Source organism: Rhododendron vialii, chromosome 13a (genome assembly GCF_030253575.1).
Source record: "Rhododendron vialii isolate Sample 1 chromosome 13a, ASM3025357v1".
In the NCBI taxonomy this organism is placed as follows: domain Eukaryota; kingdom Viridiplantae; phylum Streptophyta; class Magnoliopsida; order Ericales; family Ericaceae; genus Rhododendron; species Rhododendron vialii.
Window position 1 is genome coordinate 30067204 of NC_080569.1, and position 18812 is coordinate 30086015.

Consider the following 18812-nt stretch of genomic DNA (forward strand, 5'->3'; position numbering starts at 1 on the left):
TTATGTCTCATATATCTATGCTGCTTTTATTTTTTTTATGAAATTCTTATTGATTCCTTAAAAAACAACATATCCTAAGGACAGCTATTCCAATCCAAAGGAAACTCAAGAACTGCATTACGGTATTTAAATGTTGCAAATTTTCTGGTGCATTTGGAAGCTAACTAAGATTTGACCATCCTAAGGCTTGGATCGGACCCGAGGGAGGTGGATCTCCCGATCACTGTGACCAATGGGGTTGGACGTTGGAGGCAGCAGAGGGCTTCGAAGAGAGATTGCGAGGTAGAGAGGTGGCCGGTGAATAGAGAGAAGGGGCGCGAGGTGGTGGTGGTGGCAGCCCCACCCCCAAGCAGTTGATGTTCTGGGTGAGATAAATTAAGAAGTCATAAAAAAAATTAATAAGTAATAAAAAAATTTAATAATCTTAATTTTTTACTTTTTTCGATTGCTCTCGTTAAGATAAATTAATAAGCCGTAAAAATTTAACGAAATATAAATAAATGTAAAAAAAATTTGAATGTACTTTTTAATCCAAAATTCACCCAAAGCCACCAAAGGGGGGCCCTCGTGTACTTTCCCAGTCAAACTGTTCAAAAATCCAGCTCCCTCTATAAAGCTCTCTCCCGTACTTACTTTTTCCCATCTCCTTCCAGTTTCCAAACACAGCCTTAAACCAATCAGATTCCCCTGGTAACCCTAAACTCTCTCTCTCCTCCCCCTCTCTCTCTCTCCTCAGATTCCCGCAATCCGACACCACCTCAGATTCTCCACCATCAAATCCACCCCCTCCAAACCCCTTCCATGCCCTCCCCACCGAACCCCTAGCCCCTAGATGTCAGAAACCGACAAGGCCCTCGCCGCCGTGTCCTCCCCGACCACCTCCCGGTCCGTCACCGAGACCGTTAACGGATCGCACCGGTTCGTCATCCAGGGCTACTCGCTGGCCAAGGGCATGGGAATCGGCAAGCACATCGCCAGCGAGAACTTCACCGTCGGAGGGTACCAGTGGGCGATTTACTTCTACCCCGACGGGAAGAACCCCGAGGACAATTCCACGTACGTGTCGGTCTTCATCGCGCTGGCCAGCGAGGGGACGGACGTGAGGGCGCTGTTCGAGCTGACCTTGCTCGATCAGAGCGGGAAGGGGAAGCACAAGGTCCACAGCCACTTCGATCGGTCGTTGGAGAGCGGGCCGTACACCTTGAAGTACCGGGGCAGCATGTGGTAGGTCCTTTTATGACATTTTTTTTGTCATGTTTAGAACCTGCGATCGGAATCTTTAATTATGTCTGTCTTTTCTGCTATATTATTGAACTGCAGGGTAATGGCAATAGTCAAGTTCTTTTCTTTTAAGTGGTATTTTAGTAGATGTATGTGAGGAAAATGACCTGCCTATCAGAATCTTTAATTAGGTCTGTCTTTTCCGCTATATTATTGCACTGCAGGGTAATGGCAATAGTCTAGTTGTTTTATTTAAGTGGTATTTTAGTGGATGTATGTGAGGAGAATGACCTGCCTAGAAATTCGTGGAAAGATGTGCTTTATAGTCCATGTGGTAGGTCTTTTTGTGTCGTTCTCGTCATGTTTAGAACCTATAATTGGAATCTTTAATCCGGTCTGTCTTGATTTAGGTTTTGCATTGTGTTTGCGTATCGACTCGATACGCTTTTGCTTCGTCATTTATGTATTATCTTCCATCCACTAGGCAGAGATTAGCAATAGGATAAAGAGATGGAGAAACGTGTTTTGATGTAGTTTAAGAGTTACCCGGATTGAATACTTGAGAGCCCCAACCATTGGCCACATTTCCTTTTAATTACATAATGGCATAACATGTCTCACTCTGAAGAGGGAATCTCCATAGCCACTGCCATGACGAGTCAAAAAATAGGCAAACTCCTTAACCACTTCCTTAGCACAATGTTTCTGAAGCTAGACCTCCCTTCCTTTGACTCTCCTTGTTTGTATTTTCCATTGGTGAATTCTTTTTCCTTTCTTTTAATTTTGTATTTAACTTCCCACCTACTTATCAAAAAAAAAAAAGTATTTAACTTCCCACCTGGGTTTGTATTTGCTGATTGTCTGCTCAGTACAACTGAGCATCTTTCACTACAAGTAGACTAAGCATGAATACACTTTTCATCCAGTTTAGCATGTCCCCCTATTTTCTTCACCCCTTCCTATCTTTGAAGATGCTAATTGGTCTGAGATTGTTATTATATAGGGGATATAAGCGGTTTTTTCGACGACAGTTGCTTGAAACTTCAGATTATCTCAAAGATGATTGCTTGAAAATAAATTGTACCGTTGGAGTTGTGGTTTCTGCAATAGACTGCTCAAGGCTACACTCAATTCAGGTCCCAGATTCCGATATTGGAGCACAGTTTGGTATGCTGCTGGAAAATATGGAAGGTTCCGATGTTATTTTCAATGTGGCAGGGGAAAAATTTAATGCTCATAAGTTGGTATTGGCAGCTCGGTCCCCTGTGTTTCGATCTGATTTTTTTGATGGATCAGAGGGTGCGCAGGAGATTTTGATTTCTGATATGGAACCCAAGGTTTTTAAGGTGCGAATTTTATTCATTCTCACTTTTCTTCTGGTTACAGTAATGCAGTGGATTACCTTCTTTGTCGTCTATTGGTATTTTGCTCTAAACTACTGCTATTTTCTAGTTTGTTGGCTTATCAAATGATCACAGAACTGTTTATTCTGCTATTGTCGGGCTGCTGTCCTAATATTTCTGACTCTTACAGGCAATGCTGTACTTCATATACAGAGATGCTCTTATGGAAGATGAGCTGGTAGTTTCTAGTTCATCATCTGTATCCTCTGTATCTGACACATTAATAGCGAAGTTGTTAGCTGCAGCTGATAAATATGATTTGGGAAGACTAAGACGGATGTGTGAATCTCATATATGCAAGGATATTTCAGTGAACTCTGCTGCAGAAACTCTGGCTTTGGCAGACCGTTGTCATGCCACTGAGTTAAAAACTACATGCCTAAGATTTGCTGCTGAAAACCTTGCAGGTATTGTCATTGTTGCCATATTGTTTTTCACTTTCCCTGCAATAATTTCCATAAGTTCTTACTTGTGAAGTTACTTAGAAGTGGATTATGTTTCATACATCAACCTTCATTGGCTTCTATGCATGAGAGCTCATGTAAGGTGTTTCTGGCTTTGACTTCACATTGTCAAGTTAGTCACTTTTTCTTGCAACTGTAAATTGAGCTGATTGTTACTCCTCATATATAATTTTAATGACTATAACCATAGCCAGTTTAGTTAAGGTATGTGATGGAATGATGCTCTTGGAATGTCCTATTGTAAAAGATCCTGTGGATACCAATACAAAGATGTCTAGCAATTAGTCAAGTTTCTTAGTAAATGCCACTATACTTGCGTGACAACGTAAATGAATATATTTACAGTTACTTGCTGATAAATGTACACGTTCAATCTTTTTTCTGTGGACGACACTTTCATCATTGATCACAGGCATGCGGCATAGCCCTTGATTTAACAGTAATAGCTTTTTATTTTTGGAATCGTAGTCCATTCTAAATGTTGTGTTTTGCATTTACTTAGCAAGCCTCGCTAACTGCGTTCTCATAACTTCTGAGAGGTGCTATCAGCTATATATAGGTAAATATACATGTGTGTATGTGTGTTTCTGTGTTACAAGTGGTTCCATTGTAAAGGCTAGTGGAAGAAGTGAGGTGGTTTCGAGTTGTCCCTGCGGTGGTTTATGTTTAGATGTGAAGCAAGGCGACGTTTTGTTATGACACTTGACTACAGGGTGAGGTGTTTGTGTGTTCGGACGGATTAGAATGTTTAGGTGTTTGTTTGTGGAGATACTTAGGGTATTAGGTGTTTGTTTGGGTGGGTAGATTAGGGTTTTTTTTTTTCTGCATTACTTAGGCCTTAGAAAGAGCTTTTCTTTTTTAAACTCAAAATTGCTGTCATAAGGATATTCCAACCGGTGACTTAATGGATGCGTGGTCCTTATAACAAAAGTATTGGGACGCGGCGGATGCCCCTATACTTGCAGAAACCTTTGGGGAGCTTTTCTCATTTTGCTTTGCATGCTCCTACATGTAGTAGGTCATTTTTTTATCCTTTTTCTCTCTTTTCTTTCCTTCTCTTCGGACAACCAAAAGAAAAGTGTTTTTCAGTTCCTGTTTGGTACTTACTATGGCTTTTATTTGGTTGTGTCGGAGGTGATTGTTACACTGTAGTATCTTTGGTGAGTTCAATTCAGCTATCAATGTGGTTTTTTTATGTTGAGAAGGCAATCTGGATTGGGCATCGTTGGTAGATTGTAATTGATCTTGGGTAAATATTTTTCTTTAATTGGATAGAAACCTGCAAAGAACCAGTGGCTGTACTTGTAGAATTCATATCGGGAAGTTTGAGCCATTGTTTTTGCCTGATGAATTTCTGTAGCGTGGTGGATTTTATACCGTCTTTTATGATTTCTGTTTATTCCATACTGCTAGGAGGATTTCTGAAAAGGAGAAAACCTTAAGTCTTTAACTGAGCAATTATTATCCATGTTGCCTCAGTTTTTTCCCAGATGTCTGTATGTCATCATACTCAAGGTTGACTCAAAATTTTAGACCTGGGTTAGACTTTGTTGTGCAGCATTGTACTCATCTCTATGCACCTCAACAGAGCAGCAGTAGGTGTTGCATGTTAGGCTCCTTAACTATTAGCTGCTTCTATATTTAGGGTCCCCCATCTTTTATTTGGTCCTTGCATTTTTCTTGTTTGGAGCTAGCATTACATACACGTACCATAATAACTGGTGAATGGTCTTTATGCTCATTCTGTGATGTTGAGCTGAACTTTTTATTACCATGCCAACTATTTTTGTCAGGTCACTGCTTCCTCCAGTAATTATTTCTTCATACTTAACATTTGCCAATTTCTCCTGTTCTTTCCACTACTGGAAATCGCATAACAATGTGGAGTTGTTTCCTTGCATTTTCTTGTTTGGAGCTTGCATCACATATATGGGAACTAGAGTAGCTGGCGAATGGATCGTTTTGTGACGTTGAACCAAACTTCAGAGTACCACGCATCCATGCCGAATTATCAGCGAGGGAACTGTATCTTCCGACTTTCCTATTCATTAGAAACGCATTACTAACCTCTAGTATGGTTGGTTATTGACAAGTGATACTTTATGTTGACATTACTTTTCAAGATGAATAAAGCGAGTAACAGAAAGACATAGTTAGGATATATATAGTTTCAGTGGTTATCCTATAAGGGATCCTGCATTTTGTTGAAGTGCGGACCTCATAGATTCCGATCAAATTTTGATTATCCGAACCATTCAATGTGATCAGAACGTGATTTTAAGGGTCCTCGTGAGAATTCAGCAAAAAAAAATATGACTGGGAAGTGCTTGATCTGAGCAGTTTTCATTGAACGGTTCAATAAAAAAATTGCTCATATCAAGCACTTTACAGTCATATTTTTTGCTGATTTCTCGCGGGGGCCCTTAAAAATCACGTTTTGAACACATTGAACGGTTCGGATCATCGAAATTTGATCGGGATCTATGAGGTCCGCATTTTAGCAATTTAAGGGATCCCTTATTAGTGAGTGAGGTTACTTAGTCATTTTGTATTTTGTACTCACACACTATAATATCAATTGTATATGAGTTAGGGTTAATTAGCAGTTAATCCCCTATTCACTTTTCCCTTTCTCTCAAACGTCATGGTATGAAAGCCCAACATTAAACCAAAATCTAATCCACCAACGCCGCTGCTGCCGTCTGCTGTCATGGTAGTACCACACACCTCCCTCCAATACTATCGGAAACCCTGAAAGGAAAAATGAAACCTTCAGGAGTTGAAATCACTCTATTTTCCAATCTAAACTCTTGTCGATTTACAACTCTCACCAACATCGCTTCGTACATGAAACTCTCATTGTTGATCTAGAAAATCGATCACAACTTTGAAACACTCGTAGCCAGTTTGAGCTCTAGACCACGACATATTCAGTTCGGAAAACCTTCAATCGCGACTTTAGAACCTCGATTGCAACTTTGTACCCCTCAACTGCTACCTCAAAACCTTAGGTCATGATCTGTTGCGGATTCTCACTGTCGTCTATTGCGCGATCTGTTGCTGTCTTGCTGATGTTGTGACTTTGACGCCCTTGATCTTGATCGATTGATTTATATTCTATCAATCGTTCCTGTTCTTGATCGATCTGTTATTTTGGGTTGTTTCATGTTGTTTTGTGTCTGCTCTTGTCGTTTCATGGTTGATTTGTTGAGGTTGGGATGTTTATTGTGGTTGAATAGCCACACATACATACTTGATAGCAGAACCCTGGCATCAGGAGCACCGAAGCAGAAACAATATACAGATCCACAAAACAGAGATCAAAACGAGTAGCGACAAAGTATACTTCAACAGTTCGATGAACATAACAAAAAGCAACAAATTGAGATCACATATGAGACCGAATAAACAGCCAGCCAGATCGCATATGAGAGTCACAAAAGAGCAACAGGCAATCGTGAGCACAACAAACAAAAAATCGCGAATAGTAGGTGATGAGCGAATAGAGATCGATCTCAATACAAATCGGTGACTGCGAACAAAGATAGATCTGAGGTCGTTGAGGGTTGTTGAACGTTGTGGGTCATCGTGGATTGTATTTTTGAGGGTTTCAAATGGTTTTAGGCTTCCAGATCGTTTAGGGTTTTGTAGGGGGTTCCAGTGAGTTGTCTAGGGTTTTCAGTGGGTGACGAAATGGCACTGTCTCCGGTGGTGGATTAGGGTTATGGTGTTGCGAGAGAGAGTGTGTTTGGCTTTGTTCATTTTTAAGTTTAACTTTGTTTTGTTTTTGTTTTCTAATCATTGCCCTATTTTTCTCTTCAATCATTACCCTATTTCTCCAATTATTACTCCCATTTCTCTCCCTATCTCTGTCTACTCATTACCCCTCTCTCCAATCATTACCCTATTTCTCTCTCCACTCACTGTCAAAACTAAAATACCCAAAGATACAAACCAAACAAAGGCTTTAGGGTGTTAATTAAAACACATATTATATATATACATATATACATTTTTTGTATCTTTTTGTACAAGATACAAGAAGACTAAGTTATCCTCACTCACGGACAAGTAATTATATATCTTCTAAAATCATTACATGTGGTGATTAGAAATACATTGATGAGTTGAAAGGTTTTTTTACAACATCAATTTCATACCAAGGATTTAGGAATATTACAATACTTGGCATAAATATGGTATTAGCTTATCTCAGCAGAGTATGTGCTGTATATTGTGGGGGAGACTGATTTGTTGGGGACTAGGCCTGTTGAGACTCTTGTGGATACCTACGTCAACTTTTGTTTTGATCAGGGGAATTGTTTTCTAATTTTGATGATGATTAGTATCGTCGTTTGGTTGGTGAGCTAAAGTATCTTTACCGTCACACACCCTGATATCTTGATTGCAATTAGTATTGTGAGTCAGTTTATGTTTATTCCTCGTCTTTTGGGAGTTTGTTCTTAGAGTTGTGAAATACCTGAAGGCTCATCCAGGATGTGGGCTGTTTCTTTGAGCTAGTGGGTATTTATGTGTTGAGGCTTTTATTAATTCCGATTGGACAGGAGATTCGCTACAGGATGTGGGTCTTTCTTGGTGGAAATTTGTCAATTGGAAGAACAAGAAGCATTCAATGGTTGCATGGTCTTGTGCAAGAGCGCAAAGTATAGAGCAATGGCTCACATGTCATGTGTTAGTATGGGTGCACTCTTTTCTAGAGGAGATAGGATTCAGTGCCAATTGCATATGAATATGTATTGTGATAATCAAGCAGCAATTCACATTTCATCCAATCCAATATCTCTTGAGAGTACTAAAGCATATTGAAGTTGATTGTCACCATGTGCGAGCGAAGTTAGCTGATGGTGTGATAGCTACTTCCTTAGTGTCTATAGGTTCTCTCTTCTCCTTTCTCCGATCTGTTCTGCAGTGTTCTCTGTTCATTTCAACATCCTCTTTTCAATCTTGGTTGACTCAGACAACCTTCTAAGAGTTTGTAGTTTGACTGATTCTGTTGTAAAATGCTATTACTTGTGTGTTTCTCTCCTAGTATCATGATGGACGACAAATTGCAGGCCATAGCATCCATTTGAGTGGTGATATCTATATATATTAGTCCCATGTTATGAAAAACTTTGTCGTTGGCTAGGGAATGTGGGGTTATATTTTGTGATGCGGAGCCGACGCAGGCGGGTGTTGTTTCCGGTGTTGTATCTGAGATTATAGTTGGGTTCATCTTTCAAATCAAAGACGGTTTGGGACTCAATTGTGGAAGATTTTAGAAGAGATCGGGATGGAAGCGTCAATATATTTCAAAAGGAGGCAGACCGACGCTTATGAAGACTACGCTTTCTGGCTTGCCTACTTATTTTATGTCTTTGTTTATTATTCTGGTATCAGTTACTAAGCGGCTAGAGAAGTTGCGAAGAGATTTCCTTTGGAGAGGTGTGGGGGAAGAGTTTAAGTATTATTTAGTCGATTGGGATACAGTGTGTGCTCCCATTAGAAAAGGAAGGTTGGGAGTGAGAAGGTTAAAGATTTTCAATAAAGCTTTGTTGGGAAAATTGCTCAAGGGGGGGAGGGTTTCATGTAATGTGAGGTTTGGAGGGGTATCATGAATGGATGGGAAGGTTTTGCTAATAATACTCACATGTTGGTTGGTGACGGGAGAAGGGTCAAGTTTTGGGACCATGTGTGGGGTGAGGATGTGACCTTGCGGGAGGCTTTTCCGAACATCTATCTTTTGGCTTGTAATAGGGATGCGACAGTCTCAGATTATCTTTTACATAATGAGGAGGCATTGGTATGGGACATCTGGTTACAAAGGCATGTTAACGATGGGGAGTAGGAAGAGTTGATAACTATGGTATGTAAGGGTTAGGAGTAGGGGGTGGTGGGATGCGTTGGAATCTATCAAAATCAGGATTCTTTCAAGTAAAATCTTATTACCAAACTTTATGTGGAAGTGGTAACTCTGCCCTTCTTTGGCAAGTGATTTGGAAAACATCGGCACCGTTGAAAGCAATATTCTAAAAGTCGCTCGGCGCTAGTCGGGCGGTCGACCACCTTCGATCGATTAATCGGATTAATCGGCGATTAATCGGTGCATATTAGTTAGTAATCGGCGATTAAACGTTAATCGGACCTAATCGGATAGGCCCTGCCAGCTATTAATCGGTGATTAATCACCGATTAATTCTTTGTTTTAGAACACTGGTTGAAAGTGAGCTTTTTTGTTTTGTGTGTGGCACAAGGGAAGATTCTTACCATTGATAACCTGATATGAAGGCGGAGAATTATTGTTAATTGGTGTTGTATGTGCAAGAAGGATGCGGAGACGGTGGATCATCTTTTAATCCATTGTCCGTTGGCTTGAGAGCTTTGGTCTTTGGTGTTCTACTGGTTCGGTTTACAATGAGTGATGTCAAGGAGTGTTATGGAACTCTTAATCGCTTGGAGGGGTGCTAGAGTGGGAAAAAGAAGGAAGCATGTTTGAACTATGATTCTGCTTTGTTTGAAGTGAACTATCTGGCTTGAGAAATTCGAGATGCTTTGAAGGAATAGAAAAAGCCTTTATTTAAAATCAAAAGTTTTGTGGTTAATAGTTTGTATAGTTGGGACAAGGGAGAATGTAGCCCTTCCCTTGATCAATTTCTAGATTGGTTTGACTTGTTTATTGCACATAGAGGTGTATAGGGCCTTTTTGTCTATGGCCTTTTTTGTATACTAGCGGCATTTCCTTAATTGCCTTCTATTTAATATGATTATTTACTTATAAAAAAAGGAAAATTTATAGAAATGGTCCTCTTAGTTTCACCCGAGTCTCATTTCCATCATCCAAGTATCAATTGCAACTCTTTTGACCTTCAAGTTTGGTTTTCATACCAAGTTGGTCCAATTGATAATGTTTGTCAGCCAAACTGGATGGAAAAAATTAGATTGAGGGCAAACGTTATTAATTGGACTAACTTGGTACGGATTACAATATCCAAACTGCCATCAATTTGTTTTTTTTCCGTCTAGTTTGGCTGACAGAAATTATCAATTGGACCAATTTGGTACGAAAATCAAACTTGTAAGTCAAAAAGAGTCTTAATTAATACTTGGATGACAAAAATGAGACTCAAATGAAACTAAGAGGACCATTTATATAAGTTTCCCTAAAAAAAATGTGGGGTTATGTGTTTGGTTCAACTTCAAGATCTTCCGATGCGAAAAAGGAGGATTTCGAGAGTTTTGACAGCGTGGGATTTAAAGAATGCAAATATTCTCACTTGGTTTCATAACTTTGTGCAATCTGTATCGGTATGAACTTTTTAAAGTATGACACAAAACAGTAGGTATGTGTGCCCCAAAGAGCACCGTCCTTTTTCTTTATGTTTCGAAAAAATTTGCAAACGGCGCATTCTTTTCAGTCGCCACCCGGGTTTTTGGTTCGCCACACAAGGAACCAAACTTGAATGACATCTGTCACTTTTATTTCGGAAAAGACTCTTTCTTTTTACCTGTCCGTCATAACCCAAGACAACATTGGTTCGGGAGCGAGGTTATGAGAGGGGAAGGGTTTTACAACACCCCTCTCGCCCGACGCGAGGGTCGGTCTCTACTTAGTGCTTGTGGTATCTTAAAACATTTTGCAACTTAACTTTTAAATCAAATAGGGGAAGGGGAACAATAAAGGGGAGTGATACCAGTAAACAAGTTGCGTGCAAGTGTATGAACAGTGTACAACTATGATATAAAGGATGAGATAGCATATGATAGAGTGTGCATCAAAACAGGATACTACTATTGTCACCCCTATTGAGCGCTCAGGTCTTGCTTCCTTGTAGGCTTTGAAGTAACTACTCTGGGCTCTGGAAGGGCCATTGCACACCTAGAAACTATCAATAACTTGAAACAAGTGTTTACAATGCATAAATTGGTATAAAAAGTACTTTTGAGCGCTTAACACCACTCCTGAGTGCTCAAGAACTGGTCTTGAGTGCTCAGGTGTGAGCCTTACAACAGTTCAAAGACAGATGGAACTAGTAAATAAGAGAGTGTATATAACATTCACACTAAGAAAAATGAACTTTGAAGCTTTAAATGGAGTTTTTAAAAATAAGGACTGAACATAATATTAACAGCCTCAGCTAGCAAGCCAAAAATAACACTTAAATCTGACTGGTATTATTGACCGGGGGCTTAAGGAAAAAGAGCTGGGTGCTCTACAATGAATCTGAGCGCTCAGGTCCTTTTGAGCTCAGAAGTTTTTGAACTTCTTTTCTGTTTACAATAATGGCCAGCTAAGCTCAGGGTTAGTACAAGGAATTGACTTGAGCCCGGCGGCTCCCCTTAGGATGAGAAAACAGTGATTACAAAGGTTTTCTACCTTTGTTTTGCTTGAAATAGTGCTCTTTGGGTGGTGGATGTTTGAAAACAGTGGTGGATGATTGTTTTCTTTGAGAAATATAGGGTGTTTGAGTGAATGGAAGGTTTTTTTTTTTTGGAGTATGGAAAGGTGATTTGCTTTGAGAACTTGGTTTGAAAGATGAACTTTCAACTTCTTTCTCTTTAAGATAGTATTTCCTACAAGAAAATAGCTTTCACTTCTCTCTTCTTGCCCAGAAAAACTCCTCTTTTCTCTCTCAAGCACATGTATGTATACATAAAGGGTGATAAGAAGAATCTCATCATCACATTCAAAGGAAATCATCACTTTGCTTGAGAGAGGGGGTAAGACGTGCCCCTGCACATCTAAAATCAGCAGAAAATGGTCTGCCAGGTGCTCAGCTTTTCATGTGTGCCCAGTGGTCCTAAGCGCTCAGGTTTGACCAGAGCACCCAGGTCCTGGTCACTCCTGAGCGCTCTAGTCCACCTTGGACCGGAGTGCTTATCTAGTGCGTCTGAGCGTTTCGCCCTGATTTTGAAAAGGTTTTGCTTGGGTTTTAAAACACAGGAGGAGCATTGTTCCTAGCTTTTCACAGAGTGTTTTGCTCTTTGTCATCATTGGGGAGCCTATTAGCAACCGCTTAAAGGTATTCTAGAGGGTCCAAATTGGGGTGTCTACGGTTAGTAATTAATTGTTTTGCTCTGTCATCATTGGGGAGCCTATTGGCAACTGCTTAAAGGTATTCTAGAGGGTCCAAATTTGGGTGTCTACGGTTTGTAATTAATTGTAAGGTAAGTATCTTGAGTCAATTTTTGGTAAGCAATATGAGCTTGAGATGTCTATTCGCCATGCCAGTCGGGGATAAATCTATTCAAGAGTTTTATAATGAAATGACTAGCTATTGGGATTAGTTGGCCCTTATGGAACCAGTTGCATTATTGTCTCTTGATGATTACGTGCAACATTACCTATCGTCAGAAACAGAGGCTCGTCCAGTTTCTCATAGCTCTTCGAGCCCAGTTTGAGCCTCTTTGTGGGGCGATTATGCACCTTTCTCCATTACCTTCAATGGATGGGGTTGTTCATGAACTTCTTGATGTAGAAACAAGGTACAAAGTGGCTAGTGTTGCACCTCCCGCACGGTCTATCTTTGGCGCTTGCCCCGTCTAGTCAATATTCGGCACCTCTTCTGCCTGCTCCGGCATCCCATCTCATTCAGGTCACGGGCAAGCTTAAGCCTCAAATTGCTATGGCTGAGTGCAACTATTGTCACTAGAAGGTTCATTGGAAGCATGTGGGCCCTAAGCTTGTCCAGCCAAAAGGCCAAAATACTTCTCATTCAACTATTTCTTCCGCTCTTCAGACACCACAACAGCATTCTCGCCCTCCTTTAGCCTTAGCAGCACCTACCTCCAGTGGTGTCCCCTCTTATCCCACGTTTGAGCAATATTAGCAGTATCAAGCAATATTGGGCTTTCATGGCAGCTATTCAGGGGGTTCTTCCCAAGCTTCTGCCTTGACTACTACTCACTTAGGTTTGCATGGTTCTTATGCCACAAGTATCTTACCCCACCCCACCATTTCAATTATTGATTCAAGCTTTTGTCATCATGTAACCCTTGATCTGTCGCTTTTAGTCATTGTGTTTCTCCTTCTGCTCCTATTATTACTGCCATTGCAAATGGATCCCTTATGCATGTTATTGGTTCAATTCTCTCTCTATTTATCCCGTTTACTGTCCATTCCTAATGTCTTTTACATCCCCTAATTATCCTTAAACCTTCTTTCGATTAGCTAATTGCCTCACTCCGGTTTTGATATTGTATTGTTTTCTTCTGGTTGTGTTGGGAGTCCAAGAAGTAGATTGGGACAAGGCCGCAGAGTTAGTGATCTCTATATCTTGGAGAGCTTGCTGTTTGACGAAATCCTGGTCCTAAATTAATGGGTTGCCCCAAGCGTAGGGCTGAGACCGATGTAGCACAATATCCGGTAAGACCGGAGTCGAATCCACAAAGACGGTGATGTGTGTTGACTCAAAACTTGGGTTGTTACTGTTTAAACTGGATCTTAGGTAACCACCCTTTGTATTCGATGTTGAGATCTAACTAAACTTAAGAAATTGTTTGTACTTTTTCAAATAATTAAAATGAGGTACAGTCGTAGGGGTCATAGCACTCGCAACCAGTCTCGGACTTATTTGCTCCATTCGGTGTTTTTAAAAACATTTGACTTTAGAGAGAAAAAGCTAACTCGAAAGATGCGAACCTTTATGGTTGCCGTCTACCCATGCGCGGTAGAGAACAAGTTTTGGTCCCCCGTTCCCCGCCCCTTATGGGCTCCGACAATGCCCGGGTTCGTCTAACGGAAGTACTTTACTAACCAAAAATTGCCTTTCCATTATTATTGAGAAGCAGGAGCAGGAAGTGTCCGACCTGGTCACGGTGTGCTAATCACCCCGCGACCCTACCTATACGACTACTCACTCAACATTTAGCAAGAAACGAAAGAAACTCTAGTTTGAAACATGCTTCTAAAAACGAATTAAACAAAAGATATAAGCTAAACAAGTACCAACGAACAACTTTAATGAATAACAAAAATCAATACGAGTTACCGAAGTGTGAGTACTTGAACAAAATGCAAGAAGCCTTCAGCAGCCTAATGGCATAGAGAAAGCTTTAACTTCCCGAATGCTAGGAAACTTCAACTAGCTCTTAGGTGTATTGAACGAAAGTTCTGAATGATTTGAAAAGTAGGGAGGCAAGGGGTTTATACAGGCTTGTTCGCGAGGAAAAATGAGTTAGGTTTTCGACGTGGGATCGCGGAAAAATTCGGAAAATACGGGAACCGAGGCAGTGGAACAAAAACGGTGCCGTAGCACCACTTGCATGGGAAGTATATAAGAGTTAGGACACCCTCATTTTAATAGCTAGCTTTTAAGATTGAGTTCTACCCTATATAACATGGTATCAAAGGTTGGTAGCAAAGAGAGGTAAGGTGCACGTCTCTGGCGTACACGCAGGAGGTGCTGCCGAGTGAGCAAGTTGCGCATGAGTAAGGGTGTGAAGTTAAGTCCCACATTGCCTAGGTACCTAAGTAATATGAAGTATACAAGTGTGATACTTCAATTGCTACCTTTTGGAGTTCAGTTCTACCAAGACCGTGTAAATGGTATCAGAGCTAGGTATGGGGATGGGTAGGGTGCTGGTCTCTACCCTGCAATCAGGTGTTGCCGCGTGAGCACAACGCGCATGAGGTGTGAAGCGAAATCCCACATTGCTTGGGTACCAAATCTATGTGAAGTATAGAAGCGTGAGGGCACCCTTACTTCAATAGCTAGCTTTTGGGGTTGAGTTTATCCAAGGCCATGTAACAATTTCAACAATGTCGTGCTATGCCTTGTAGCATATTAAAGTTGATGTTTGTTAAACTGTTTTAGAATTGGAAGGGGTTACAAAATGAGGCATTTGATGGCAAAGGAGCTAAGAAAGTGATACTAAGACTTTGAGAGAAGGGATTTAGGAAGATGACTTCTGTGGATAGAGGCTCCCAATCTTTATTAGTGACCCATCCATGGACAAGTTCCTTGAAATGAAAGGTCGTGGAATGCTTTGGCCTAAGATTGCAGGATGCCTGCAGCTCAAAACATTTGTCATGCTTTGTCGTTAGGTTTCTTCTGTTCAATTTGTTGATCATGACGTATTATCATAACATTTCCTATGCATTTAACATTCGTTTTGTACTATAATTGGATTTTGTATCGCAGCTGTTATGCGGTCTGACGGGTTCGAGTATCTTAAAGAAAATTGCCCGGCACTGCAGTCTGAGCTCTTGAAGACTGTGGCTGGTTGTGAGGAGGATTGTAGTAGTGGGGGCGGAAAGTCACGAAGTGTGTGGGCCCAACTCTCGGATGGTGGTGATACCAGTGGCAGGAGGCTGAGGCAGAGGACTTGATTTTGACTTCAGGAAAGGTGGTTGTTCGTTGTATAATGACGGCGACGTTGGCAAAAGAAATGGTGGTGGTATGCTACAAATGCTGACAATGTTGATAGACTGTAAACATCTATTGTATGCTTTCTGATATGTTTCTCATGAATGTATAATGGTGGTGTTTCTGGATCAGGCTGAACTTTAGTTTACCAGTGCTGACATAAAGACTGTTTTTGTTATTGAGGCATATGGTATACCATCTCTAATATTGGAAAAAGTCCCCACCCTGTTCTTTAGTTTTCCTTATAGAAGCAGTTTTAGCTTTTTATGTAGGAATGTATGTATATGTAGATGGGGGATGCTGCTTTGTATGGAGTTGGGTTTGTTTCATGTGCCTCATTCTCCGTATACCATGCTGATCGTTAATCGAGCTTACTGTAATTGCATAATATTCATACAGTGATGCAAGCTTTATGTAGCAGGATAGGCAGAGCGAGTTGAGGCCGACTTTGGCACACCAATATTTTGCCATGTTTTTTTTTTTTTTTTCTTGTATCACAATTGTCAACAAAAGAAAACCCCGAATGGTGGGTTAGGCGTAATGGTTCGATATTGTATCCCGTCAAGGAGAAGTTATATCTGGAGCACTTCTCTTTTAGGCAAAAACTATTGTTTGTGTCTGATATACGTGCTAACTGATTACGTTTTGGCGCCGTTCATTCCCTTTTGTGATCTTGCCATGATGTTTACTGCTACGAAGGTGATGGAATTGGTAATCTTGTGAAACGAGTGCTGACCTTCTTGTGTAAATTTTAGATGTCAATCTAGACATGTTTTTGTTTGTTTTTTCCCCTTTTTATGATAAGTTTGATAGAGCTAATATATTAAGTTTTTGAATGTCTTTCTGTAAACACTAGACATTTCATTTTGACTACGCAATGTTTGGGTACTGAGTCGGGCATTTTGGATGATGAACTGATGACGAACACAGATTGATCCAACGTTGTGGATCGCGGGTCGACAAATACCTTAGAACTGGTTCTTTATTCTTGGAGTTTGGCCTTGAATTACTTCTCCATTTGAAAAGGAGAGTTTGACTAATTAGTAGTACTACTAGCAAGATGTTTTTCTGCCGTGACAGCAACTTCATCTACATTTATTCCAGCTACTGCATGATCATACACTGGATTAATACCAACTTGTCTGGGATTGTCATGATTCTTCTAATTGTTTGTTGAAAATTTTCCGGAATTATGGCGAATGAAGTTGGGAATCCGGTGGGTCTCTTCAAGCAACCGGAAAATGTTGCTTGAAAATCTTTCATTTGTTCGTTGCATACGGAAATGGTTTCACATTCATTCCGAGCCTCTTGGTCTTCCTGTAATCATTGTAATTACATTGTTGGCCGAATTCATTACAGCATATCAAAGGTCTCTGGTGCTGGATGATAATGTTAAATTGTTGGTTTTCTATTTGTTCTTGGAGTGCGAGAGAGAGACAATGTGTGGTTCACCAAGGCAGTCTTTGGTAGTGTTCTGTGGGCTGTGGTTCTAGCCGCTTTATCTTGAGAGACAGATGCCGCTGCGACCTCTAGCACCCTCGGTAAGTCCGCAAATTTGTTTTAAGGAGACTGTGTGAAACACAAGACTCGGTTTGCATGTTAATTTGTTTTATATTGCTAATAATTTAGCTAATTCAAATCTTTAAATTGGTAAGGAATTTTTGTAAAATAAACACATGAAAATGCTTTGGTTATTAAGTTGTAAAAACATACTACTACTCTGTTAAAAAAAAAAAAACATACTACTACTATTATTTTATATTTTAAACTAAAATTATAGATTCTCACAAAAACAAAACGAACAAAATATAAATAAAAAACTACAAGTGCCTGCTCTTTTTATGCCGCCTTTTTCGCATCCCCCCGTGGATGTGTTTTCTCCATTTTCCTAGTATCTTTTTTTCTTTTTAAATTATTCTCTAATTTTTTTTTTCGTCATCGAAATTGACTACCTTGTCACCAATCCCCTATTACAGGACAAGAGTAACGAAAAACATTTATGTAGGAAGCGACATGACATTATTGGACATAGTTTGGCATTTGGTGGGGAAGGCTGAAAAGTGTCACATCTGTATTATTAGATGTTAAATATTATTCCATGTGTTATTTGACCCTACCGGATGATTTTATCGGTCGTTAACTTCAAGATATCGAATTAGTTAAGGTGCGTGCAAGCTATCTAAGATATTCGGTTATCAGAAGACAAAAATTTATTCCATGCGTTTCAGTCGCTATTTATGCACATTTGAGACCATTTCGTCCTATTATACGCGTTTTGGTTTTATTTATTTGGTGGGAAAAAAATGTAGCGATGGGCCAATTAGAGAATCCCTACATTGGACGATAAGTCCTACTTTCTTTTAAATCATAAGTTTCCTAAATAATAATTCAAAAATTAGATAAAAATTAGATATAAATGTCATAAATACTTTAGTCTAGTTAGTGGTATCAAGGATTAGTGAAATACTCGCAAAATAATTCCACTTGGGAACTCTATTAGCGGTGGGTCAGTTGTCGGTGGGGAGATAAGGATATGATAACCATAATAGATTTGTCCGGACGTTCATCTCGGCACGAACGATTCGGATTAAATCTGAGCACATACAGATCTGAACCGTCCATTGCTTGATCAAGATCCGAGCCGTCGGTTGCCGAAACGAACGGCCGGATTGGCCGCTTGGCAGCATCCCCATCCCTAGCTGAGAGTTTAGTATATGGCTTTACTACCGCTTGCTATTACTCTACTTACCGCCAGGTGAGAACGAATGTATTGTAGATTGCGAGTCCATTTATCTCTTCGTAAATCGTAGCTCTATCCCTGAATTGAGGTTTGCGTAAGCTGAGCCAGTCACCCAGTAATGAACTAGAGTGGACCTGGAGTTGTGAGAATCAAACATTTGTAGTGGAACCAGTGGTTGTCAAGTCAGTTGCACTCACTTTCTCGTTCAGAGGTATGGATCGATGTGTCTCAATTCATTAAACCTATGTCACACTGCTCACTTGCCTTTACTCCAGTCACTCTCATCCTCTCTCTCTCTCTCTCTCTCTCTCTCTCCCTCTCTCTCTCTCTCTCCCACAATCACACTCTCCCCCACAAACTCTCAACATCGTCAAACTCCATTGTTGTCAAGTGCAAAAGTTCACAACGGCAAGTTGTTGCTCACACGCTAGGCTAGCTAACCTGTCCTGCAAAAACCAGGTGCACAATCATTTTACTTTAGAGAAAATTGAGAGGAAGACAAAGAAATTTACTAACCGGCGCACTTGAACATTCTAACGGTTGTGTGATAGAAAGACAGACGCCGAATGAATTCGCCAAGGCGGTTGTTGGTGGTGTTACACAGTCATGGTCTAGCCGT

At 40.4% G+C, this 18812-nt stretch overlaps 1 protein-coding gene across 1 annotated transcript; it reads left to right on the forward strand.

The window, feature by feature from the left end:
* The first annotated feature begins 625 nt into the window (after positions 1-625).
* LOC131312481 (BTB/POZ and MATH domain-containing protein 4) lies at positions 626-15669 on the forward strand. Its single transcript, XM_058340253.1, has 4 exons — positions 626-1224; positions 2225-2567; positions 2755-3031; positions 15229-15669. Exons 1-4 carry the CDS (start codon positions 833-835, stop codon positions 15414-15416), a joined length of 1200 nt encoding a protein of 399 aa, XP_058196236.1. The 5' UTR covers positions 626-832; the 3' UTR covers positions 15417-15669.
* The last annotated feature ends 3143 nt before the right edge of the window (positions 15670-18812 follow it).